The following is a 25,569-nucleotide window of genomic DNA, read 5'->3' on the forward strand; positions in this document are numbered from 1 at the left end:
AGGTTATATATGTAATTTTACACTCCTGCAGCGTCTAAATTTCAGTTTTAAGCTCAAGAACGTGGGAAGCTGAGGGTTTTGTTTCTGTCACTCTTGCGAAGCAGCAAAACCCCCCTGCCCCGGCAGTCCTCTCTAGGAAGTGGGAACGAATCATCAAAAGAAGAGTAGAACCACCACCAACAACCCAACCCGGAAAGAATGGTGAGATTAACAGCAGACCTGATGTGGAAAAGCCCTCATTTTTTCAATGCTATTCGGGAGCGCGAGCTAGATCTTCGAGGTTCCCTTCCTTTCTCTTAATTTACTACACAAGGTTTTACTTACGTTCTTAATTGACCTTCTTTTGATGCAATTACCTCTGAAATTTCTAAAATTCATGAAGTATATCCGTTGGATTGAAAACTCTTTTGTTAAATTAATTGCTACTATCTGTTTTTCTGTGAAGGAAACAAGATCGCAGTCATTGAGAACTTGGGTGCTACTGAGGTTAGCTTTCCCTCCTTATTTCAACGAGAATATTTTGTGGGTTTTTGTTTTTGGGGAATTTATTTGAATTCAAGATGCTGGTTTGTATGTTCAGGATCAATTCGACACCATTGATTTGTCCGATAATGAGATAGTGAAGTTCGAAAACTTTCCGTTTCTTAACCGGCTTGGCACTTTGTTATTGAACAACAATAGGATTACTCGAATTAATCCCAACCTTGGAGGTGAGACCCTTAATACAATTAAATGTTAGTGGATATCATGCTTCAAAACAAGTTCCTTCTTTTTCTTCTTTAATTAACTGAAAAATGTTTTTACTTTGTCTCATTTTAACGTTGCAGAGCTATTGCCAAAGTTGCATTCTTTGGTCCTGACTAACAACAGACTGACTAACTTGGTTGAGATTGATCCACTAGCATCGCTTCCCAAGTTGCAATTCCTTAGCCTGCTGGATAACAATATTACAAAGAAACCCAATTATCGGTTGTATGTCATCCACAAACTTAAGTCTCTGCGTGTGTTGGATTTCAAGAAAGTGAAACAAAAGGTCAGCGTAATTATTGCTGCAACTGATATGTTGACTTTTATTTGCTAAAGTTCGGGTTGCAAGTGCTTTAATACTGTGTGCTTGTTTAGTTTTGAGACTGGATTATTGGATTTTTTTTTGGGAAATTAAACAGAAACTTAAGCCAAAGTTGAGAGAGTTTTTTATTTGGTCGCTCCAACTCATAAATAACAGAAGTAAATAATTATTCTCTAGTGGAAGGGTGTTAAATATTAGCAATCATATGGAAACAAATTGAGAATGTGAGCATTTTGGTGCTGGCTGATTACATCAATGATTGAGAAAGTAAGTTATATAGTGTTTCTTTTCAACCATACATTATAGCATAACTTTTGCATATGGATTTTGACCTCTCACTACTTTTGAGCTTAATTGGTTTGGAATATTTATATAGACTTTTTTCTTTTTCGTTGAAACAGGAGCGACTTGAAGCAAATAGTCTATTTGCATCTAAAGAAGCTGAAGAAGAAGCTAAAAAGGTATCTACAAAGACATTTGAACCCGGTGAGGTTCCAAGCACCCCAGAGGTTCCAAAGGAGGAGCAAGCACCTAAAGCAGTTGCTCCTACACAAGAACAAATTTTAGCTATTAAGGTATTCTTGTCAGATTTTATTTTTATTTTTTTTTTTCAGAAACTGAACTATTGATTTTAAAAGCTTAACTTTTCTATCAATTCTAGATCCCAAGGAAAATTTTTTTTGTTAGTTTCAAGTTCATGATTATGGAGCATTTTAGTACATAAAAAGCAGTTTCAATTTGTACTCCCAAAACCTAAGATTCTTCTTGTGACTGCTGTTCTGAAATTTATTCTTCTTGCTTGACTTTGTTCTACTGCCCTACCTGTCTTTTGGATGTGTTTTGCTTTAGTTTATTAACATTCTGGTGTACATCTGCAGGCTGCAATTGTGAATTCCCAAACTCTGGAAGAGGTGGCAAGGCTTGAACAGGTGAAGTTCTTTACAAGTCCATATGAAGAATTATAAACAACATTTGATTCTGCTCTGATCTTGGTGGTCCTTTCACTGCATAGAATACACATAAATTGTAATCAAAATCACCTATACTTCCCTTTGTTTTACAAACATGTGAATTTGAAATCTTTGAGACTAAGTATCTTGAAAAAAAAGGCATAAAGGAGGTTATATGCATTTTGTAGTGAAGGAATTTTGACTATTGAGATGGAAAGTACTCTCTGGATGGAAAGTACTCTCTGTCAAAGGGAAAGAAGGAATGGTGCAGATTTTCAGTCTGGCAAATCTGTTACTCATTTCCATCTTTAATTCTAGTTCTTCAACCTTTACTTTTCCAAATTCCAGCTGATGCACCCAATGGTGTTAACTTTTGTGCAGGCACTGAAAACTGGCCAACTTCCTGCTGATTTAAACATTGGAGAGATTGATGATGCAGGTAAAAGTGAAAATGCCAGAGAGGACAAAATGGTTACTGATAGTGAAGAAAAAACCAATGATCAACCTGGAAAGGCTGAATCTGAAAATAAGAATGATGGTCCTGAAGAAATGGAGCAGGTCTTGCCACGTAACTTTGTCATTACTCTTGCTGTGAACTTCTTGTTTTGGCCAGTTACATAAATGTTGTGACCGTAGTAAATAGAATTTGCTTGAGAAAATCTGGTCATTAATCTGAATTGATTAAAAACCCCTTTGGAATAGCTGAAATGATCATAAATTTTGTTATAACATATGAAAACTGCTACAACCCGCTTGCTCAGCAAAAATCTAGCTGTGCTTGACCTATTCCTGAATTGTCACTTTCAGCATCAACCGCACACATTTTCACTGCATGGTATAGTACATGAATGATTAACCAATTATCTGTTCGGCTCACTTCACTTTTGTATTAGGCCTCTTCAAGATAGCTATTGAACATTGGTATTCTTCCGACCTAGTTCCTAAATCACAAGATTCACAACTTACTGCTGCTAGAAAATCAGGATATTGACATTTCATAAACCTTAGAACTTATTTATGACGGGCTACTCTGCTTTCTTCTTTTTCCCTTTTCTCCTTATTCGGTTTTGTGCAGTTTTATTGATGACTGCAGCTATTACTTGAGCAATTATATTTACTTGTGTGCTTATCTCAAGCATGCAATGACGATTCATACTCACATCCCCTAGTTGATGGCTTCAAAATGTGTAAAGCAGTTTCCCTTCTTCACACAAACCCCCCCCCCCCGGGGGGGGGTGGGATTAAAAGTGTAGGGAATAGCTAATGTCTCATTCTAGTTTGATTTCTTTATGTCCTGTAGCCCAGTTTTGTTAAACTGTATTATTTGCAGAGTGCAAAACATTTTTACAAGTTCTTTTCAAGTATCAAATGAACTTTGTTTTAGGTCTAATACTTTTCAACTGTATAAATTGTCAACTTTCAGGAGTAAAGAGTGGGCTTTGCTTCATTTGCAAGTTTTCTGGAGTACTGAAAAGCGGTTGACAATTTGAGGATTATGGCCTGCAGCTCTTTTTTTTTTTTTTTTTTGGTTGGTCGGTCAGATACTAGTTATGTCCAATTAGAGATACACTTATGTACTCCTAACCACGTTTTCGTAACCATTGAACTGGAAGCATATTAGTCATCGTTAGGTTAAGTTGTATCTTTCAGAATTACCTTTTGACAATTTTGGATTCACCAAAAGGCAATGAAGGTAGAATTATAGCCGTATATGCTTGCAAACTTTGTGATTAAGTTTTGCTGAAGAATGTGTATGCAGTATAAAATGCATCTTGCTGATTAGATGCCGGATGTCTGAGAATGTTTTTGCAATGATACCCTCGAATGTGGCATTAATAATTGTCAAAAAAATGTCTGAACAGACTACTTGAAAAGAATAATGATTTTGGCAAAATTAACCTCTTGAAACTTTTGCTCCTTAATCAGGACGTTGATATGTTGCAACAAAACAAGCAATTCGTACAAGTAAGAAAGTGAATGTATCTTGTTCTAAATCTCACCTGCTGAAGAAGCATGCATGATTGGAATCGAGTGAACAGGAATTACGGTGCAAGATCTATTGAATAACATCCCTTATCTAATATTTCCTCGTCCTACCATCCCAGAACCAACAAATCTGTGGACCTCATCGAATAAATGATGACATTGCCTGAAATGCTGTCACCACAAGTGGTGTTACAAGAAGTATAGTATTTCTCCCCAACTCTCTGATCCCTACGGCATTTGCAAATTGCTAACCGGTTGCAACACCAAAGTATAATATCACTGGCTATCCGGGCAGTTGACAATGCCAATAGTAAGTAATATATACCAATAGTATGTACAAAGTTGATGGCAGTAATTCCTCCTTCAAAAGTAAAAAAGCAGATCATATATAGCATAAACCATTTTGGAAAAATGTATATGTGAATTCATGACCTTCGGTGCTTGTCCAACGAATAATTCTGGGCTGTGTAATTCAGTCTGTACAAGAATGAATAGATTATGTACACTTTTTAGGTGCGTTCTCAGTTAAAAAGTGTATACTATATTTGTGTGGACGTTCTCCTCGACGACTCATTTACAACACTGAGGATGTATCAGACAAATGGATACTCCGTCTTGATTTGTTGGTGACAACAGGGTTACCCGAATCATCCAAGTAAATTATGGCAACATCCCCAGGCTTGTAATCTCCAGAAAGCACAGATTCACTCAAGGGATCCTCAATTATTTGAGTGACCGTCCTCCTAAGAGGCCGAGCGCCATAACTTCTATCAAACCCTTGCTGGCAAATGAGGTCCATCACTGCTTCTGATACCTCCAGACTAATTCCTAAGGAGGTAAGCCTTTCTTTCACTTCACCAAGCATCAGATTTAATATCTCAAGCATCTGAAGAATAAAAAGAAAGAAAAAATGGTTACTGAAATCGATAATGCTAAAGAATTGCCACCAGCGACTTATCCCACACTGTTAAAATGGACAAGCTGAATAGTCAGGGGTGCTGTTATAGATTTCATAAGAGGCAGAAGAAATCTTCTGAAGAATAATAATTACTGAATAATCATTAAAGACGAACCTGTGGCTTCTCCAGAGGGCGAAACACCACTACTTCATCTATCCGGTTAAGTAATTCTGGACGAAAATAAGCCTTCAACTCTTCCATTACCAATGCTTTCATTCCAGCATATGATGCAGAGACATCATCACTAATGAAGAAACCAATGGAGTTTTGTCTTCCTTTCACGATGGCAGTGGAACCCACATTAGATGTCATCACAATAAGTGAATTCTTGAATGATACTCTTCTACCCTATAAACAAAATTCAATGGAATAGAGATGTAAGAAGCCACAATATGAGATAATTAACCATAACTTCAAAAATTTGAAAGGAATAGCTTGAATTTGGTATCCACCATTTTGAGAATTCAAACCTGAGAATCAGTAAGATGACCATCTTCAAACATCTGAAGAAGAATATTGAAAACATCTGGATGTGCTTTTTCTATTTCATCAAGCAGCACGACTGTGAAAGGCTTTCTCCTGATAGCTTCCGTAAGAGTTCCTCCCTCACCGTAGCCTACATAACCAGGGGGTGATCCAATCAACTTGCTCACTGCATGCCTCTCCATATATTCACTCATGTCTAATCTGAGCATGGCTGACTCCTGCAACCATGGTCATCAAAAATAACTAATTATTACCATATTTGGGAAAAAACGAAATGCAGTATGTAAAAACTCTGTAAGACACAGACATGATAACAAGAAAGGAAAGAATCATAAGCAAAATTTGTAGCAAATATAGTGAAACAAAACAGGATGGTCCCAAACTACTCAACTTCCAGAAGATTCCTAGAATGTTGGATGCAATAAGGGCCTTTCACTTCGTAAACGTGATATTCATAGGGACATTAATATTTTTATTGTTCTTTTTTAGCATAAAGTATTTGACTATAACATAGTTACGATAGAGGCTCAAGTTCTTACTGAACCAAAATAGCACGCTGCTAAAGCTTTTGCTAGTTCAGTTTTGCCGACGCCAGTGGGGCCACAGAAAAGCATTGCAGCAATTGGCCTATTTGGGTCCTTTAGGCCAACGCGGGATCTCTTAACAGCACGAGATATGGCAACTACAGCCTCATCTTGACCAACAACCCTTTTCTTAAGCTGTTCATCAAGACTCAAGAGAAGCACCCTTTCATCTGCAGTAAGCTTCTGAACTGGAATCCCCGACCATAGAGAAGCAACTACTGCAATTTCTTCAGGTCCAACCACTGAAGCACTGCAGCAAAAGAGAATTGTTTAAAAAAAAGTACACTGCATTCAATCTAAAGGCACGGAAGTCTATTTATCTAGTTACAATTGAATAAAGGGCAAAATCATACTCATTATCTGTAGGAATGGAAGGCAGAGGAGGTCCCAAAGTGAATCTGCTATCTTCTTCCCTCTTGGATGTATCATCCTTTTCCTTGAATGAACTTGCCAGGACCTGCAAGTAGAGAGATAAGATCAATGCCATTAGACTAAGGGAGTCACTCAAATTCCATAGAAAGTCTGTTGAGTCAACATAGAATAATGCCATTACCAATTCATGCATGTTTTGAACAGCTCTAATTTCTTGCCAATAATCACTTGGTGATTTTGAAAGTATTGAAGTTTGCTCTTCCTTTCTCCTCTTATGGGCTTCCATACGTGCTCTACTTCCTGCCTCATCAATGAGATCAATAGCTTTATCCGGAAGATATCTGTCAGGTATATATCTAGCTGACAGATGCACAGCAGCATCTATGGCTTCCGATGTGTATCTACATTTGTGATGAGACTCATACTTTTCACGCAATCCCAACAGTATGTGGACTGCATCCTCCTACAGAAAGGCATGGAACATCTTATCAGCAGGAAGGCATCAAAAGATACTTTGTAGCATTGTCAATACCATAAGTATTAAAAAGATAGTAATGAAGTCAAAACCTGGCTAGGTTCAACAATTAAGACAGGCTGGAATCTTCGGGCTAATGCTTTATCCTTTTCAAAATGTAATCTGTATTCATCCATGGTTGTAGAAGCAATACACTGTAACAGGTCGATATGTCAGTGTAGCTCAAGCATCAATTAATTCCACAATTTAAGCCAACTACTTCATTGTGCATGAGTGGTGACAATGCTAAGAGATACTTTCAAAGCCTTATATTCATGCCTACTCTTGTCATCATTTGTTTTATGAACCTAATACAGACGAATCCATTTTCTTCCCACATGCTTAGCAACCCAGATGATCTGACGATTAAAACTGTAGCACTATACTTTCTTAGCTTATTTTCCAGAATATCAAACTAGGCTCTGCTTCTCACTTGCCCTTGCTTCTTAAGCCACAGGCCATGATCAAAAACTCGTGTTCACAGGCAGCAATTGACTTCATTTTTTCGGCTACTAATTCCAAGCTAAGATTAGAAACATGAGCTTACAATATCCATGACCATACCAGTGTAACATGATTTCTTGTCCAGGTATCAATGAGTATCCGGTAACATAATGCACACTAAAGCATCTACCAAGGAAGAAGTATTACCTGTAACTCACCCCGTCCAAGTGATGGCTTCAATAAATTGGCAATATCAAGACCAGATCCCTTATTGCCTCGTCCTACTGTCCCAGAACCAATAAGTGTGTGGACCTCATCAATAAAAACAATGACATTGCCTGCAATGCTGTCACAACAAGTTAAGCCACAGTAGACGACTTACTTCAAATGCACCAAAAAGAAATGGGCACACCTGACTTTTTGATGTCCTTAAGTAATGTAGTCACGCGTCCTTCCAGTTCACCTCTCTCCTTTGCGCCTGCGATTAATAGACCTATATCTAAGGACATTATGCGCTTTGTCTGTGCAAAATGAAGAGCACAACTATCTTAAGAAACAGAGCAGAATATACGAATCATAGTTTAATTAAGATAAAAGAATTTGACGAATTTCAATGATGGCCCTACGGGCTCACCAAGAGACTGAAAGGCACATTTCCCTCCGCAATCTTGATTGCCAACCCTTCAGCAATTGCTGTTTTACCAACCCCGGCTTCGCCAAGAAGAATAGGATTATTTTTTGTTCTTCTGCAGAGTATCTGAATGATTCTCTGTACTTCAGTATCTCGGCCAATCACAGGATCAATGCGACCTTCACTCGCCTGTGCTGTAAGGTCCACACAGAATTGGTCCAGTGCATTTTTTTCTATTGAAAAGGGTAAACCTTAAATCAGATATTCCTGTTCCAGTCATTAAGAAACCAAGAACAAGAATAAGAGAATGATTACTCTTATCTCCAGTTCTTTGAGAGGATCTTGCGATGCTGGCTTTGGCAGCAGGAGCTTTTTCATGAGGCCGTCTAGGAAGATCTCTGCCATCCGTGGCTAGCTCTCCTTCTAATCTGGTGATGGCAACTGCTGCCAAGTGATTTGCATTTGCCCCTAGTCTGAAATCAATTTAGTCTTGCCTCACATAGAGAAAGTTTCAAATTTGTGAAAAGTATATTGCTTTATATCCTGACACATTCGACCAGAAACATTTGGACCATTGTAGGAAGTAACAGATGGCATGTAAACCAACTTAAACATACTATTAGCCAAAAATGCTAAAATGCTACTGAAAACATTCTTAACAAATATTTCACCCAGTAGCGCCAGTGATAATCGACAAATAACTTGACACAACATGTTCCACTGCTCAAGAAATGAAAATTTGGCAAAATAGAGAAACAGCCCAAACAATTTAGAAAAAAGAAGCTTCTACTTGAAATTTTATTGTTTGTGTCTCTGTATTTTTGTAATTTTTTTTTTAAATTCCCAGCTCCTATAAGTTGTTCAGGAAACTGCACGAAAGCACAACAAAATTACTTTACAATTTGATCACAGAAAATACTTGGCTAAAAAAGTTCAAAGAACTCATGATTCAAATTGTTCTCATAATCATTAATCCAAACATACGAAATGCATTGAAGCGATTCATGGAAATCATCATTACAATGATCTTTATCTTTTTACCTCCCAGTTGACTTGTTTTGCCACCCCTTCCTAGTTTTGTCTTTGATCACAAGTTGCAAAAATAGTTTCAGCAGTCCATATAAGACCAATATAAAGCACTAAAAAAATTGCAATTCTGAGCGAGTAAAAGCATTCATAGATAAAAATATGCTAATTCAAAATTTACTACCTCTTAAGTACACGGCCAGCACTTCCATCATCAACAGTGAACAACCCAACGGCAATATGTTCCGGCGCAATATAATTATACCCCATAGTCCTCGAATACTCCACGGCAGCCTCAAAAACCCGCTTAGTGCTCGGCGAAAACGGCACATCAGTGGCCGAGACCTCTGCCCCCTCAGGACCAAGACCACTCCCATTACCCTTACCATTCTCCTCCTTAGCATCAGTATCGGTATGCCAAATGCTCTTAACGGCTTGGCGAGCCATCTCGATTGTGATTCCAGAGCCTAAAAACCCACCGGAAGCACGATCTTCTGCGATAAGTCCTAGCAAAAGATGCTGGGTATACACCATTTCTACGTCCAAAGCTTTCGCCTCCCTTTGGGAAAACATAACCGCTTTAATTGCTCTCTCAGTAAATTTCTCAAACACCCCAGCTACAATATACAACGATCGGTTTGACTTAGCTTTTCCAGACGAAAGAGAAATCCTGGTTTTGTTAGAAATCGAAATCCCAAAATAGGAAGAAGAAGAAGAAGAGGAAGAACAGCTGGTGCTGGTGCTGGTGCTGGTGATTGTAGAAGGAGGGTAGCTGGGGAAAAGAGAAATAACATTCCGGCAGCGGTGGTGGTGGCGGTTGTGGGGAGAAAGACGGCGGTGACCTTGAGGAATGGAATGAACTGAAAGCGGAGATGATGAACACGATAATTCCATCTTGAAAACTGAATGGATTGTGAGGAGACAAAATGGTTAAAGTTTAGATTTTGCAGAGGTATTTCAAGTACATGGGGACTTTTTGCTGGGAAAGCTAGCACATGGAGAAGGAGAATTGAGAAAGCAAGCAATAGTCTAATAGTAGTAGAATAGGGAGTAATTGCGATTCATTGGGTAGTTGGCGTCAAAAGCCAGGTATATATTTCGGGACGGGGTCCTTTGGCAATTTGGCTCTACACTCGTGTCCGTTTACACACGAGATTTTCTCTTCTTTTTTTTTTTGGTTATTTTGTTCACTTTTTTTTTCTTCCTTTTTTAAGATTAGATTGTTGTCGTTGGAAACTTGGAACAATAATAATATGTTATGAAAATACAAATTTCCTTTTTTAAGACTAGGATTATAATACTTACATTATGTACTTTTATATTTCAAAAATCAAACAGTATCATCGATTGAATTTTAATTACGTTACAAATCGATCATTCTGAATTATTAGTGGACGAAAAATTTAAATAAATAAAAATTTAAAATTTGAATGAATGAAGTTGCATATTGTACGATAGCACGCAACTGCTAGTGCGAAACTTTTGTTTAAATGTAGAAAATATAAATCTTACTACGTCCAAAATTATTCGTCATTTTTAATTATAGTGGGAGATATATACGCTTTGATCTCTAGGAAAGTAAAAATGTGAATAAGGCTAGAATTTCAGAGTTATTTGTGTATAAATTAAAACTTAAAAAATCATTTTGGAAGTGATTTATGATGAATTGGAAAAGAGAAAATTAAAATGACGACAGTGCTGAGGAATTCTGTGAAATTGGTCAGAAGAGTCTGTGCCCACTGCCTCTGAATCTGAAAGGAAAAACAAAATTAAGGTGGCTTTCGTCGGCGGAAAATGTACACGAGGATGCAGCTGAAACACACGCTTTGATTGAGAATTAGGGTTGGGGGGAAGTGGGGAATTGGGAAAGGTCTTGGGTCTAACTTGCAAGACCATATCACCAATCGGATCAAAGCACGCAAAGGTAATTGTCAATTGAAGACTCTCACGGAAAGAATGCCTTGGTTGAAAGGAAGTTTTTGTTTTCTCTTTCCTTTTTTTTTTTTGTTTTATTTACTTGCCGATTCGTTTTACTTGTACTCCTTCCTTTCCCTCTTTTCGAATCACTCAATCCACCCCTCCGAAAAGAATTGGATTGGGACACTTGAATTCTTGTAGCGTGTCGTAGAACTTATCTACTTTGCAAATATGGAAAAATACGTGTAATTTTCAGAATTTAGAGAGTTGCTTCAATTTTGTCAGAATTGAATGATTCCGTACAGACTCTGACTCGCATAACTATGAGGACAAGTAATCGAGCAGCATCACCACGATAACGTTACAAAACAAATACACCTCGGGTCTTAATACAAGATTCCTAATACAAGATATTAAACCGGAGTCAGTTGTATCATTGCAACACATTTTGTTGCGTGGAGTGGAAAATAAGGGACACGTGAATAAAATAAATTCAATGGGGGCATTTCGTCTCTCAGAACAGTTGCGGCCTGGGCCACATTGAATTTGGACTTCAGTTGCAGAACCCATTTGGTCAATGGGATTGAAGGTGACATGTTCCCCGATGCTGCGGTTTTGAATTTTGATTTGGAAATCACTTTTAGGAGCAGAAAGAGGAATCTGTCTGGAATCAATGTTCCATTTCATATGCAATCTCGATTACAACACGTTTCCCTTGCATACATCACAAGAAACAACTACAGTACGTCTCCGTGCCTTTGGACATCAGGTCCAAGACCCTGTGGGTATGGCAGCCGACAATATTCACAATCAGTTTAAAACTCTATTAAACAGGGATCAATTATAATAAATGGAGGACATGGGACGGGACCTACTCCAACTGCATCTTTTTATTCTCATCCTTCTTGTACAATCATGAATTCGGTACATCATTACTCTTCACTTCTTGCATTGCCGTTGCAATGGTTTCAAAGAGTGTGAACAACACACACAGAAATTCAATCCTACACTACACCTTACAGAATCCTGCTTTATGTATCGGCAATTTCTTGTCTAAATAAACTATCTATATATTCTATATCAAACCTGCAGAGTATTACAACACGTATCAAGTCATACCCCCCTTTATGCAATTCCAATGATATTTTAATGTAACAAAAGGGGATTCAGGATCATCTTGAATCTCCTCCATCTACTTCTGACCCAGCGCTACCTTCACCAAGGTCAAGTAGTCTCTTTGTCGGCTTGATTCCTCAATGACTTTCAACAGCTCTCGGACGAATCAACTTGGCTCCAAAGCCTCTCAGCATAAGCCTTTTCATCTTCCTTCTCCACCGTGACAAAATCAGCAGCCTCCAATACCTCATCTTCCTCATCTGGACACTCCCCACTGATTGCTATAGCTGCATCCATCTCTCTCTCCATTTCAGTAAGCACCTCCCTCATCGCTTGGGCTGTTGCTGGCTCATCTCTGGGCTTATACTTTGGGGCAGGTGTAGCAAAGGGCAACACAATGTCATCCAAGTTTCCGTGCTTTTCATCCCCATTGTCCTTTTTATCTGATGGGGGAACGGTGAAAATGATTCCGAGCTCATAATTACAGATATGAATCCTTGAACCTAATACTGAACTATTTCTCTCATTCACGTTCACCTTTCTGTCAACGGTATTTGGAAGCGGACGGCCCCAAGCAGCAGCACTAAAGTTGTGTGATCCACAATAAACCCATCCAAAGGAAGAAGCATCTGTCTTAGATTGGAACCTTCTTCGCGCTACCTGCTTTTCAACAAAATCACTTTTCTTTTTACTTTTTTCAGCACAAACACAAATATGCCTGAGAATGAAATTGGAGGATCCTTTAGGACAACACCATAAAGAGCAAAATTCTCAAAACATCACAAGAAGCTTTAAACCTTGAAACTGTAGTCAATTCTATCACATCATTTATCAACACTATGCCATGCAAGGCCAAAAGTTGAGAAGAGTTAAGGTAATTGTCCCAAGTAGGAAATAAACCAACAAAACTAAACAGTTTAGGAGTCAGGTGGAGGCTTAATTGCGAGAGCCAGAAAGAAAAATAGAGTGAAGGACATGCACATAATATTTTTAAAAACAGCAAAATAATGAAAGTCAACAGGGTTATATGTTCTTACTGATGATTCTGTGCAGGAAACTAAACAACTACTCCGAAACAGAGAAGTCATTACTCAATCATAAGTGCAGAGATGGAACTAATCCGCAAATCTTCCAGTGAAGTTTATGAGATAATAATCAACCTCTAGAAGAATTAACTTCGAGCCTATATTACTCGGATGGGATATTTTACCTTCACATGCATAGGGAACCCACTTCTCTCATTGGGATAAGGAATAGCATCATGAAGTATGCCAACATTTTTCAACCTCTGCCACGTTTTCTGTCGACACAAATAAAATGAGATTGTTGATTAAAGAACAAATCTTTTCAACCAGATTAATCAGTACTGCTACGCACAAATCCAATCAAAATCATAATTCTTTGTCTTTCAATTAAGATTGTTTACTTTCTTATGTAATATCCAAATTTAACATGGTAGTTGTTAATGTCCCTTGCAGCAAAATAAGAAAAGTTGTGGAGCCTCTCATGATAAATCAAGTCCCAATATTAAATTGTAGTAGAGCCATTTTGACATATATAATATACTTGTTCAACTGAAATTGAAATGAAAATGCCTATAATAATGATTCGTAAGTGAAAGACAAGTTGATGTACCTGTGAGAAGCACAGGATGTATTTAGATGCCAAAATTCCACAACTTGCAGTTTTCACCCTTTCAATGGTAGGGAAAATGACTTTGATAGATGGATTTCTTAGCTCTTGACTTGCACTCCAGCAGCCCCACTGAGAGGACCAGTTATCAGCTTCAAAGTCCAAATGAAAGTACTAAGAATTTCATTGGTTGCAATCCTAAAAAGAATAGGTTCTTACATGTGGATCAGACTCCTCAGATTCAGATAATTGTGCTGCACGTTTTCCAGATGCTGCTGAAAATGCAGCCACAAATTGTGCATTCACAGACCCAATGGAGGATGAGCCTTACAAAGGACAAATTGACATCACATTGCAAGATAGAGACTGTGTTTCAGATATCATGGTTCAGCATTTGGCATGGAATACTCACCAAAGAGAAAGTCAGTCTCTAAGTGTTCAGGCCATTTGTAGGGAGCCAAAACCTGCAAACAAAGATGCAAAAGTGGAAAAGCTCAGCTTCTGGACTGGGACGTGATGTAGTCCTATGCCACAGAAAGGCCAGTTCTATGATCAATAGCAGATATATACCAACTACTTTCCTGTAGCATCCTTAAATTTTAAAACAGCATAGATCCTCTATTTAAATCCAACCAACCCAGGCCACATCAATGAGTCAACTTTTAGGGCCAAAACTTCAATGATTTCTATACACTTAAAAAGAGAACAGTAGGAAAAACACAGAAAATAACCTATTAGTATAGTGATATATACATGGTACACACACTGGAGTGACAATAAAAGAAGAGAAAAAAGATGCAAGGTAATCCAGAAGAGGATCAGTCCCCCTTTAGAAAGTCCAGAAACAACACTAGCTGTCCAATTTTGAGACATTTCAGAATATTGAATTACTGGAGTTAAACATGCAATCAACAGAAAGTATGAACAGTTTCAGGCTGAGAGTCTGCACAGTTGACAAGCCTCGTACATTGGTTTACAGACAAAAATGTAAAACATCCTTTCAACTTCTGCGAGTTTCTTTCAATTGCTCAACAAAAACTTATGCATAGGTAGATATGCTATCACAATAATAACAAGATCCTGTATGATAATTAAGGCTACACAAACAAAACAATAGTTCACTAAATCCCAGTAGAACTACCTCTTGAAGACGCCAAAGGCCTACACATCTATGAATTGATGAAACTAGTGAGCATATGGCAGAAACTTGCTGACATCTCAAGGAATTTGAAATTCCTGAAAAGCATGGGCCCTGAAACAGATGAAATTCACTTTCAATAGTGGTTTCCTTAATACAAAATAGAAAGGGGTTACATGACATGGATTTATAACATACTTGGGAGACATAAAGTATCAACTGTACTTTGATGTAGCTTCCTTCTAAGGCTGCTCTGAGGACTTCCTTTGGGTAAATATATGCTGAAAATGCAAAAAAGCCATCATCTGATAGTGGAGCTACCCACTGTGCAACATCTCTTGGTAGAAATCCTATTTGAACACAATCTAGCCAAAGAAGAAAAGAAAATTAATCTTAGAAACAAACAGAGCTTTAAACTACTTAGCTTCTCACTGGACGGAAACACCGAAATCTATAGTTTGACACAGCTTGCAGAGATCCAAAACAAAGTTACAGGACAAAAGCACTGCATGTTGGAGATTAAGTTGTACTGGAGTTTATATGTTTTGTACAATTTACAGAGCAGCCACGTGACATTTTAAGGTCCAGCTCAGCCTTCATCACATGAACTTATAATGGCCTGCCTATATAATAGTATGGCTTGACAAAATTATTTAATTACAAAGAAGCATGCAAAACCTGAGTCAGCAAGCTGATTTTACCTCCCAAAGAAAACTCTTCTGGATTGGGAATTAGAACACTCACTGCATTTACATCAGCCAGAATATTAGTCTCTCGCCTTAAAATAATCTCTGACATTCCATATGCATTCTCAGAGCACTTTCGAAGAAAGGCAGCCAGTTTCTTTAGCTTCACACCATTTGAATCAACTGATGTGCAGAAAAGGTGGCTCATACCAACCACAGATGTTTCAACCGAACCGAGCAAATTTCTGCCAGAGGACTTCTGCATGTTCTTGTTACCCTAAAATATGAAACAATGTGCTTGAGCAGAATATCAGATTCATACAATGGCAATAACGTGAATGAAATGTAGAGTATTGAAAACATGGTCAACACGAACAATGACCAGAAGAAGCTGTCAACATGCAGATTCAACTGTCCACTTAACTTGGAACCCCAACAAGAAATGAAAATTTCCTTAAAAAATAATACCAAGCAACAACAACAGTAAAAGAAGGAAATAAGCCGTTTTCATATTCTCTCAGGTAAAGAAGGGAAAAGTCATACAGACAACTGCTTGGCCAGATTATTATCCTAGTAAAAAATGAAAACTGAACAAACACCAAGGACACATACATGACTAAAGCAGATCAATCTGCTTTACAAGCTCAAAAGCCCATAGACTGTAAAGATAAATTAGAACGGTTGTAGAAGACAAGGTCTTGAAGGATGCACCCGAAAAAGAACTTTCTAAAAAGTATGAAAATGTCTTGAGTGCTAATAACAAATTACTTACAGACAGAAAATGTCTTGAGTGCAACATGTAAGGACTTTTAGGCGTGTGGATTCCTGGTACAGAAGCAACCAGATGTACAAGAGCACCTTTAAAACTGTATTTGGCCAGTTCCAGAATCCAATGGGCCTGACTTGGTACATCAGCTACTAAAGAAGCCATAAATCCAGCCAGCTGAGCACCAAAATCGGACTTTGAATCTTGATTATTTCCCCCTAAAGATGATTGATTGAATAGTGAACCATAGTCAGGCGTACAAGAACGAGGAAAATCTTGCCACCAGACTGTATTGGTCACATTATTCCACTGCAGTAAAAAAAAAAAAAGCAAAAGGAGTCAGAACTGTTCAAATAATAGCAACATGCTTACATCTAAACAAGCACCGATGCACAACAACATACTCTCCGTCCTAGCAAAAAAATTAGACAACACCATTAGGATTTTCAGGAAATCCCACAGCAATCTGATTTTTCCCCCTTCAGAATAAAGCAATAGCAGATTGCATCAAATCGACAAAAATTGTTAAAAAATTTGGTTCTGAAAGCTTCAAGAAGCACTCTTTCTGGATTCACTCATAACCAATTAATGTTAATTTTTTTGTTCTAACTGCAAAGACTGTCAAATTACTAGTCCTCCACTTCGGGCTGAAAGTAGGGCAGCCCACCTAACTTTAATCAAATAAGATAAAAAATATAAAAGTTGCATCTAGGTCCATTGCCAATTTGACTTAGTCTGGAAGGTTTAACCTAGCTTGTATTTCGGTTGGACATGAGTTGACACCTCTCCAAAATCCCTGTGTGCTTTCGTAGCCAGAAACAGATCATACAGCCACCATGTCTTATTAAGCAATACAATTGCTTATAAGAGATATTTTGTAATATGAATTAACCTTTTCTGCTCATGAATATTATCAATTATGCATAAAAAAATATCAATTAAGCAAAGCAAATCAGATAAATGGATATAACAGAAATCCGCAATGATGTACATAAGCGAAAGTCAAAAATAGAAAAACATCATATTTTTCAGATTGTGTAAATGATAAGACCAACAGAATTACATGAAGAATAAGAGATCCACCTGTCTTGCCACCAAATTTGCGGAAGTAACCACAACCCGAAGGGTGTCTTCTCTTTGCAGCACAAACAATTTTGGATGATGACAAGCAATGCCTGACTTCCTACGGTCTTTACCAAAAGCTATAACCTCAGGAAAAGGAGGATACCTATTATTACAACAGACTACATTACATAACAGGTAGATGACCTCATACTTCTCTATCAAGTCGTAGTTCTCTCTGATAAAAGTGAGTCCACATCATGCAACTTACACCACAACTAAACGCGGAAAATCTGTAAAAGGATATGAGGTTCTTCTTTCAGGGTTTGAACTCCAACACCTTTCAGCATTGTGGCAAGCAATTGTTATTGGGAGATGGGCAGGAATCCTGCAATAGGACAGAAACCTACAAAAAAATAAACATTTTAGTAAATTAGTATACCCATGAACATAAATATCATTTAAGACTTTTTTATAAGTGTTGAAATGGGTACATATTTCACAGCCAATACATGCAAAACATGGAGATAGTGTGTTGCTTTATATTGCTTTCTGAACTAGATGCCTAGTATATCAAATTAGGCAAACAACAAAGAAGAGCAATCACATGAAGTGGACTTACCATGGTATGTCGCTAGTAAATGTTGCAATAAATACCCGCTGTAGAGATTCAACAGGATAAAAGAGCTCTGGCAGTGAAACAACATCTTGAGCTTCTGATGAGCAATGGCCCATGAACTGAAGCCGGTTCAAATAAAACTTCCTTCCTGGTGGCGATACATAACCACCCTCAATCTTATCCTGGCTTACATTACTCCTATCACATAAAGCCATATCCGCCACCCTCGGACAGTCCAAAGACAGTGCCTTGGGTTTGCCACTTACATTCACACCATTATTTTGTTGTAAACGATAATTATCCACTTTTTCTTCAGCATTCTCATTAAAACTAAAGCTTTGAGAACCAGTGTTTCTCTCAGAAGAAATTATAGTCCCCTTATAACAATTAACTACCGCATCTCTACAATTAGCAGGGGATTCAGAAAGTGCGACCTCTAGCCTATGTACTCGATCTTCGCTACTTGATTTTACACCACTACTTTTTAAAAAACTGATGAACTTCTTCCCACTTCTCCTAGAATATGAACTACGAATTTTACCATCAAGATTAGCATGCTTCTTCATAAATGAAATCGGATCATTACTACACAAAATATCTCTACACATGCTTAACAAAAAGCCTGCCTTCACGTCCAATTTATTACTTGCTAGTCTGACAGGACCATAATCAATTGACATGCCACTTGCCATCAAATTAGGCACATTCCTATCAACAACTTCCTCTGATAAAACAATTCTTTCTACAAAAAATCCAATTCTATTAACTACATTACAATCACTTCCATTGCCACAAGAAAGTAAAATCTCATCGCCACCATGCAATTCCACAACTTCCCCTTTTCGTATCCTAATTCCATTGGCGAAAACCCCATTCAGTGAAGCCCTGACCCGAGAAGAACATTCAATCTGATCAATACCAAAGAATACACCATCAGCTAAAAATACCTTCTTATCCGAAGAATTGAATAAAATCTGACAGTGGCTTTTACTGATTTTCCTGTCAATAAACAGAAAATCGCAGCAAAAATAATCACGCCCAATTGTATAGGGTTTATTAGGCTCTAAATGGAATGATTTGCTGGGCGATTGGGTAGTTTTTGAGAATAATGGCAGTCCAAGGGGTTTTATGAAAATTGAAGCCGAGCAGACAGTTCCGATTCTGGGTTTTTTCGGAGGGTTTGAGGAAAGACTGAATGAATGGCGTCTGAGGGTTTGATGGTAGGAATCTGAGCGTACGATCATACTATTAATTTCATGGCAATTCATGGAAAAAATATAATAAATAACTAAGTGGATTAAATCAAGGGAAAAAATTAGAGAACCAAAAAAAAAATGATTGATTATCAGCAGCTTCTGTGAAATTTTGGAAAAACAGGAAGAATTGAAAGAACGAAGATGGACTACAAACGAGAAAGAAATTGGAGGGAAGAAATTTGTCCTCCTTCTTCCCCCAAATTACACGTTTCAACTGAATTTTCCCTCCCTTTTTGATCTTCATGAGAAGAAGCTTGTTCGGCAAGTTTGGGCTTCATTTTATCTGGGCCTCATTTAATCCGCAGTCCTGGTAGTAGTTTTGGTTTGGGCCCAACAATACTTCCATTAGCCTCCTTGTATTAGCTTATTTGGACATTCTGAACCGGTAAAAGGAATTGGGCCTTCCATCTTGCGCTTTCGTTTCTTGTCAAAATGGGCTGGGAGCATTCAGTCCCAATAAATTTCCCATGGCAGCAAAGCAACAATCCCCCATCCTCCTGGTATCTACCACTGGGTGGTTTAAAACGATGGATTTTTATTCTATTGTCCATGAATTTTGGACTTGGAATAAAGTGAATTGATGGTTAACCTCACGAAGAGTTATCTAGGAGTCAAATATTGCCCTTTTCACACTTGTTATATTGGGGAATAGATTGTGTAGAATGATGTTTGGGGTACAGTTTTGGGCATAGTGGTGAAAGCAGTACTTACCTTTTTGTTTATAGTATTCCTTTAATATGTAATAAATTCTGTAGATTTGATAATTAAAGGTGTTGGTTAGAATGTAATTTTTTTAGATTGTATGGTGATAAAAAGAATATACTAATTTTTAAGAATACAAAATAGTGAAAGGCAAAGATTAAATTGGAGGGTTATGGTTATGGATGACAGGATTTTTAAGAGTATTAAATCACTTTCAAGATGCCAAGTACCCTTCTCTGAAACTCCTTTAAACTGAGATATTTGGCCACAAGAAAACCAAATGCTGATAATCCAATGCTCTTTAAAAAAAAATTATAATAATGAATTAAAAGGTAATCCAATAGCTTTTTGATGCCACCCCAATGGCCGGGAGAAAAGCAATTTAATCAAAATCACAAGATTCTACTGCTGTTACATTAAAGTTTTTCAATCAAACTGATGAGTTCAATCCACCAATGATAAACTAGTCCACGTTGTCATTCATGCCTTTTAAGTCGTTACTTTGATACACCAATATTCAAGAATGTTTCATACTAATACGCAAAAATACTATATATTCTAAGAATACAGCAGATTAGGTTATACAAATGTTATCGTTGCGAAAAAAAAAAAGTAAAGGTTGGAACTCCTATTTTATCTTGAAATCCCCCTCCCAGTCTGAAACTGCATGGTATACTACTGAATATTTGAGAAGATCTCAAGTTAATTAGGATGATTGGCTCCCTAGTCCCAAGAAAGCGATTAAAATTAGGACATGCTTTCATCGAATGTGACAAACTAGTTATTAAGGTATTTCAACCAATCGGTTGATACCAATCATTTTATGTTGTCTTATGGTGCAATAATTTACTTAGTAATCTCGGTTTTAACGCTCCAGATAAATCATTCATATTGCTCCAAACGTATTAGTAGTAAAACTTTAACTAGACCTCCTATTCTGAGGTATCAAAACTACTTCTTAACACTCGATTAGAACTTTCATAAGCAAATGGACTTTGTTATTACGATTAAACTTATCTTACTCAAAGAGTTATCATCTAGCTACGTAGTTGGAGTATGAAGTGAGAAATATATAATGAATGATATCATTAAACTTCCAATTCCTGCTCGTTACTTGTACAAACATCATCGACTTTGTTGCATTACTATTAGGAATGAAGTAGCTCAAATTCAGACACAAGGTTCCCACCTATCTCTTGAAAAATCAAAATACATTGACCGCTTAGTTATAGAAAAAGCGTCTTACAAAATAAGTCACGTCTTCGTTGTCATCTGACTCGTCTCTTCTATTAAACTCAAAATTTTAAGAAAAATGGAAAAAGATAGCAAATTTTCTTAGTTTTCAACCCCAAAAAAAAAAAAAAGAAAATAGTGAAGAAATTTCTTTAATACCAAGTTCTTAAATTCCTTGTTCCATGGATGCATGCACATGTACGTAGAATCCATACGCGGGCAAAGAGGGTCTCAGAGGCTGGAGAGGGTCTAAGCTAAGAGGCTCTCACCAACTCCCTGACGACTTTCCCTGTTACGCGTTTTAGCTTAGTCCACTGGTCTTCACAGTTGACGGCAGAACACATCAAGTTTTACCAGTGGCCCTTCGTCAAACTACAACATTGGGATCGCAACTCAACAAGTCAAAAAAGAACGTTTCATGGTCGACTCGTCTCTCCATTCATACTTCCTTCATAAAGGAAAGGAGCGCATTGCATTAATTAATGCTAAGAAATTACTATTAGTAGTAATCTAGTAAACGATACGTACATCCATCTACGTCATGTTAAGATCTACGCGTATATTAGCACGTCTCAAGGTACGAAAAACATCCTGCAAGGAAAAAAAAAAAAGCTTCTAAGAGTCGGCTTTCTGGATGGGACTAATTTTCTAGCCCCAGTGCATATTCAAGAAAATAGAGGGCTCTTACTAAACACTACTAGTACTGTTTCTTGAGTTGAACTTGGAAATTTTATTTTTTTTTGGGGTTGGAATTCGTCTACCTAATTCCCCTTCACAGATTTATCCACTTTTTTTATGGCCCCTTTAGAGTTTGACCAGAAAGTATTGGACCTAGGAATTATGTTCAAACATGAAGATGATTCTAGCTAATCATCATGGGATGGGTGCCTAAGTTTCCTTGAGCGCTTTAATTTCACACGAATAAGGTGTCAAATTTCAGCAAGTAATATTATGAAACGATAGTGAGGGTTGGCGAGCGTTTTTTGAGTATACGCAAAAAAATTTTGAAGCAAAACGCAGCTTTGTTCGGAAAGCGATTTTTTTTTAAAAAAAATTTCTTGCAACATAAATATATATATTTTTTATTTTTCTAACTACATTTTTGTCTCATATATATAAAAAATACAAATAATTGTTACATTACTATATTAAAAAAATCCCAAATAATTGTTCTAGGAAGAGCAAAGAAAAAAAAATGGGAAATCGAATTGTTCCGGTAGCAGACAGATGCGTGATTAGTCGTTAATCACATATTATATTGGCATGAACGTCAAAGTTACAGATACGGTCCTTAAAAGCTTGATGTACAGTTACCAGAAAAGAGTAGTATTAGCTCAAGAAACAAAGAAAAGATTTTTCTTTTCTTTTGTGGGCATTCATGTCACTAGTTATCTGGGAGAAAACCAGAGAAGAATCTACAAAAAATATATGTATATATATTATATTTTCTTGGATGGTGAAATGAATTTGGACAATAGAATGAAATGGATATATCAGCTTACGGAAATAGAAAATGTCCAAGGACCCTACATAAATTCGTTTCAGGGAATTTTTAAAAAAAAAGAAAGAAACAAGAAAATTGTTAGTATATACAGAAAAAGACAAAGAAGAAGAAGTACAAACTTGTTTGTTTAATGAAGAACTTTTTCATGCTTATTTCAAGCATGCTATACTTTTCTTGTAGAGGATTTGACTTTGGGAAGCAAAAGATAATTAAGGAATCAATGCGCATTGTCAGGTAATGCATTTTTCTTATTTAGTAGTATATGTTTATTAGTGTTGTTGATATAAATTGTCTTTATTACTAAATGATTTATTAATATTAAATAACTTTTCTGGCCCCATAAATGTGAGAAACAGACAAAAAAGGGAAAGAATCTTAGATTAATTACTCGAATACTACAAATCTTTCAAACTCACTACTAATTTTTTTTTTTTTTTTTTTGAATCAGACCATCATAGATGGATTCGTAGAAGCAAGATCCAATGATTCAGGGAAAAAAAAGAAGATAATGTTTGGTATATAAAGAATAAAAAAGAAGTGTACAAATTTCATTTTCCGATGAAGCACTAGTGCCATTAGGGATTGATAACTCATACCCATGTCATCTTAATTATACTTTATTCTTATTGAGGTTTTGACGTTGGGATGACTAAATTAATGAATTACATTTTGATTAAGTCAGGTGATGTAGCGTCCTTGCCTACTACCAGTATATTTTTTTTATTGTTGATATTCACTAAATCCTTGTGGGGTTTTCTATCCCACATCGGATTGGGGAGGGTGGGTGTTTGGGTAGATAAGTCCCTCGCAGGACTTCAAAAGTTGCCGGCTTTTGAAGTTACTGTGGGGATTAGATTTATTTGCAAAAACATTCTTACTTTTGATAAGAAAATGTAAGGAAAAAAAAAAATTCACTAAATTGAATTAATTAGTGGCAATCCCAGTATTATTGAATGGTTTGGCAATTATTAATCTTTAATTACTTTTGCTCCGATAACTGTGAGAAACAGGCCACACTGAACAGAATCTTAGAGTAACAGCTCAATACTATGAAATTTCTGAAACGTACGTTACACTATATACATATATTTTAGCATTATTATGTTATTTTTTCTTCTTTCGACTAAATTAAATTAAATTTAATTTAATTATAGGGGTCAGAAACGGGTTCTAGAACGTACCTATTTTTCTTCATGGTACTCTTTGCATGCATGAATCGGTGCCATGTCTTATTTGGAACTACAACATTAGAACGCCTACAAATATATTTCTTCATACAACTTTTCTCATGTTCAAGGCTAAAGAATATTAGACGAGTATTAGTTAGAGAGGAGCCCTAAAAACTCTTATGCAATTAAACACGTATATATATATAGGCGCAAACGTAATCAAGAGATCATTTTGAGGCAATGATCCAAGACTGAAAAGCTGCTAGCTAGAAATGAGTTGGCCATTTGAAATATATTATGTGTAATTAAAGTCCAACCAAATAAATGCCGAATCACTTCTTTTGTTATATGGATAAATCCAAAGGAAAAACTTTTTTTTTTGGATAAGTTTTTAGATACCCTTTCGGGATATTTGGTTTTTTGCAGTTCCTGATATAGTACAATCAAATAAATTCAGCGAGAGAAATTGTAAATAAGAGATATATAGTGTGTTTGGAATGCACATTATTTACATTTTATTTATACACACTGACTTGTTTGTATCATCAACATATTTTTTAATCATCTTTTTATTTTATATACATCACATCAAAAAAGTGTTATAATATTTTTTTCATAAAATTATTTCAAATAATTTACTATCCAATCACACTCAATATTGAGTTCAATAACTCTTATTCACAAAAAAAAAAAAAATAAAAAATCTTTAAAACAAAAAAAAACAAAAGTGGGATGTGAGAGATATAGGGAGACAGCTAAACACGCTTTATGCAGCCTTGGACGTTTCCAACATGTGCACGACTTTGATGTACACACCAAAAAATTGTCTGCCTGCTGCTAAACCCACCCACTTGCTTTTCTGCAACTATGTATATAGTGATGAATGAAAATGACTGACATTCGGTCTTGTCATGTCCTAGAGAGTTTATCCAGAAGAACCCCAAATGAAAAAAAAAAGAAAAAAAGGCAGATAGATACAGAGAGAGAGAGAGGTATACAACTGCAATACAAGAAGCTTAGACGAGTATACAGATTACACAGGGAAGGGAAGAAGAATTTTATGGCGGGCGTGGCAGCCATTGTCGTCTCCAAATGGAAAAATAAGCGTTGACTCAGCGTCACACACGAACCTAAAATCTAGGCAAGCTAGCATTTAGCAAACTAATTTTGGTACGGAAATTCTCCCTTTCCTATACATAGTCAAACTGGAAGAACATCAAGCAAAAACTGCAATACTTGATCCAATGTGGAGGGAACCACTGGGCCAACGGCTCAGTGGTCACTGGGAGGGACTTTAGGTTGTAGGTGAGGGTTCAAACTTCACTTGTAGTGAAAAAAATTTAAAATTTGTGCCATAGCACTCCCTTGATCTAGTTGAGTCTGTATACCCACTAACCCCTTATCACAGTCTTCTTAGGCTCCCCATCTACCCATAAATTAGGATAGAGTAGGTTATACCGGCTCCCCCTCGCCCCATAAATTAGGATAGAATAGGTTATACCGTTGCTGAAAAAAAAAAAATCCAATGTGGAGGGCCTTTTGTTTTGCTTGTGAAAATGAAATAATTAATAAATGGGAGTGGAATTATGAACTAACTATTGTAGTATGTAATAGTAGTGTAACCGTTGGTTCGCATCCACTTCATTCTTTTCTCCAACATATAATAATAATCTTATCTTAACTTTTTGAAAAAAGCTTTTTTAAACCAAATTAATGGAAACAAAGAACATTTGGCAAGTGTAATTAAT

General features: G+C 36.8%; 3 protein-coding genes across 8 annotated transcripts; 1 reads left to right on the top strand and 2 right to left on the bottom strand.

Moving 5' to 3' along the window:
• Positions 1-51: 51 nt before the first annotated feature.
• Positions 52-3,729, top strand: LOC113740589 (U2 small nuclear ribonucleoprotein A'). Its single transcript, XM_027268138.2, has 8 exons — positions 52-280; positions 446-486; positions 581-710; positions 828-1,033; positions 1,471-1,644; positions 1,948-1,998; positions 2,401-2,577; positions 3,443-3,729. The coding sequence occupies exons 1-8, from the start codon at positions 199-201 to the stop codon at positions 3,446-3,448; spliced, it is 867 nt and encodes a 288-aa protein (XP_027123939.2). The 5' UTR covers positions 52-198; the 3' UTR covers positions 3,449-3,729.
• A 646-nt stretch (positions 3,730-4,375) lies between these two features.
• On the bottom strand, positions 4,376-10,084 carry LOC113740590 (chaperone protein ClpD, chloroplastic). The gene is made up of 12 exons (XM_027268139.2): positions 9,206-10,084; positions 8,311-8,468; positions 7,999-8,228; positions 7,777-7,885; positions 7,572-7,702; positions 6,974-7,075; positions 6,588-6,869; positions 6,388-6,491; positions 5,990-6,284; positions 5,435-5,668; positions 5,079-5,312; positions 4,376-4,891 (listed from the first exon to the last, which is right to left on the bottom strand). The coding sequence occupies exons 1-12, from the start codon at positions 9,913-9,915 to the stop codon at positions 4,580-4,582; spliced, it is 2,901 nt and encodes a 966-aa protein (XP_027123940.2). The 5' UTR covers positions 9,916-10,084; the 3' UTR covers positions 4,376-4,579.
• Positions 10,085-11,810: 1,726 nt separating this feature from the next.
• On the bottom strand, positions 11,811-19,422 carry LOC113741391 (uncharacterized). 6 transcript variants are annotated; one of them, XM_027268909.2, is made up of 12 exons: positions 17,961-19,422; positions 17,610-17,744; positions 17,360-17,504; positions 16,283-16,585; positions 15,526-15,787; positions 15,023-15,105; positions 14,828-14,938; positions 14,099-14,150; positions 13,906-14,012; positions 13,690-13,818; positions 13,265-13,354; positions 11,811-12,714 (listed from the first exon to the last, which is right to left on the bottom strand). In XM_027268909.2, exons 1-12 carry the CDS (start codon positions 19,223-19,225, stop codon positions 12,202-12,204), a joined length of 3,195 nt encoding a protein of 1,064 aa, XP_027124710.1. In that variant the 5' UTR covers positions 19,226-19,422; the 3' UTR covers positions 11,811-12,201. The 6 variants fall into 6 exon arrangements, with proteins under 6 accessions (XP_027124710.1, XP_071903360.1, XP_027124709.1 ...); XM_072047259.1 differs by having other exon boundaries at positions 13,906-13,958; positions 15,023-15,189; XM_027268908.2 differs by having other exon boundaries at positions 13,906-13,961; positions 15,023-15,189.
• Between the last annotated feature and the right edge of the window lie 6,147 nt (positions 19,423-25,569).

This window comes from Coffea arabica, chromosome 4e (genome assembly GCF_036785885.1).
Source record: "Coffea arabica cultivar ET-39 chromosome 4e, Coffea Arabica ET-39 HiFi, whole genome shotgun sequence".
Taxonomy (NCBI): domain Eukaryota; kingdom Viridiplantae; phylum Streptophyta; class Magnoliopsida; order Gentianales; family Rubiaceae; genus Coffea; species Coffea arabica.

Bases quoted from the DNA above. Each gene is read 5' to 3' on its own strand.
- LOC113740589 (XM_027268138.2), top strand. From the start codon at position 199: ATGGTGAGATTAACAGCAGACCTGATGTGGAAAAGCCCTCATTTTTTC. The intron at 711-827 runs GTGAGACCCTTA...TTAACGTTGCAG, and splicing joins AATTAATCCCAACCTTGGAG to AGCTATTGCCAAAGTTGCAT. The intron at 1,645-1,947 runs GTATTCTTGTCA...GTACATCTGCAG, and splicing joins AACAAATTTTAGCTATTAAG to GCTGCAATTGTGAATTCCCA.
- LOC113740590 (XM_027268139.2), bottom strand. From the start codon at position 9,915: ATGGAATTATCGTGTTCATCATCTCCGCTTTCAGTTCATTCCATTCCT. The intron at 7,076-7,571 runs GTAATACTTCTT...GACCTGTTACAG, and splicing joins TTGGACGGGGTGAGTTACAG to TGTATTGCTTCTACAACCAT. The intron at 5,669-5,989 runs GTAAGAACTTGA...CCATGGTTGCAG, and splicing joins CAGCGTGCTATTTTGGTTCA to GAGTCAGCCATGCTCAGATT.
- LOC113741391 (XM_072047261.1), bottom strand. From the start codon at position 19,225: ATGAATTGCCATGAAATTAATAGTATGATCGTACGCTCAGATTCCTAC. The intron at 14,939-15,022 runs GTATGTTATAAA...CATCTGTTTCAG, and splicing joins TGATACTTTATGTCTCCCAA to GGCCCATGCTTTTCAGGAAT. The intron at 14,013-14,098 runs GTGAGTATTCCA...GTCCTTTGTAAG, and splicing joins AGAGACTGACTTTCTCTTTG to GCTCATCCTCCATTGGGTCT.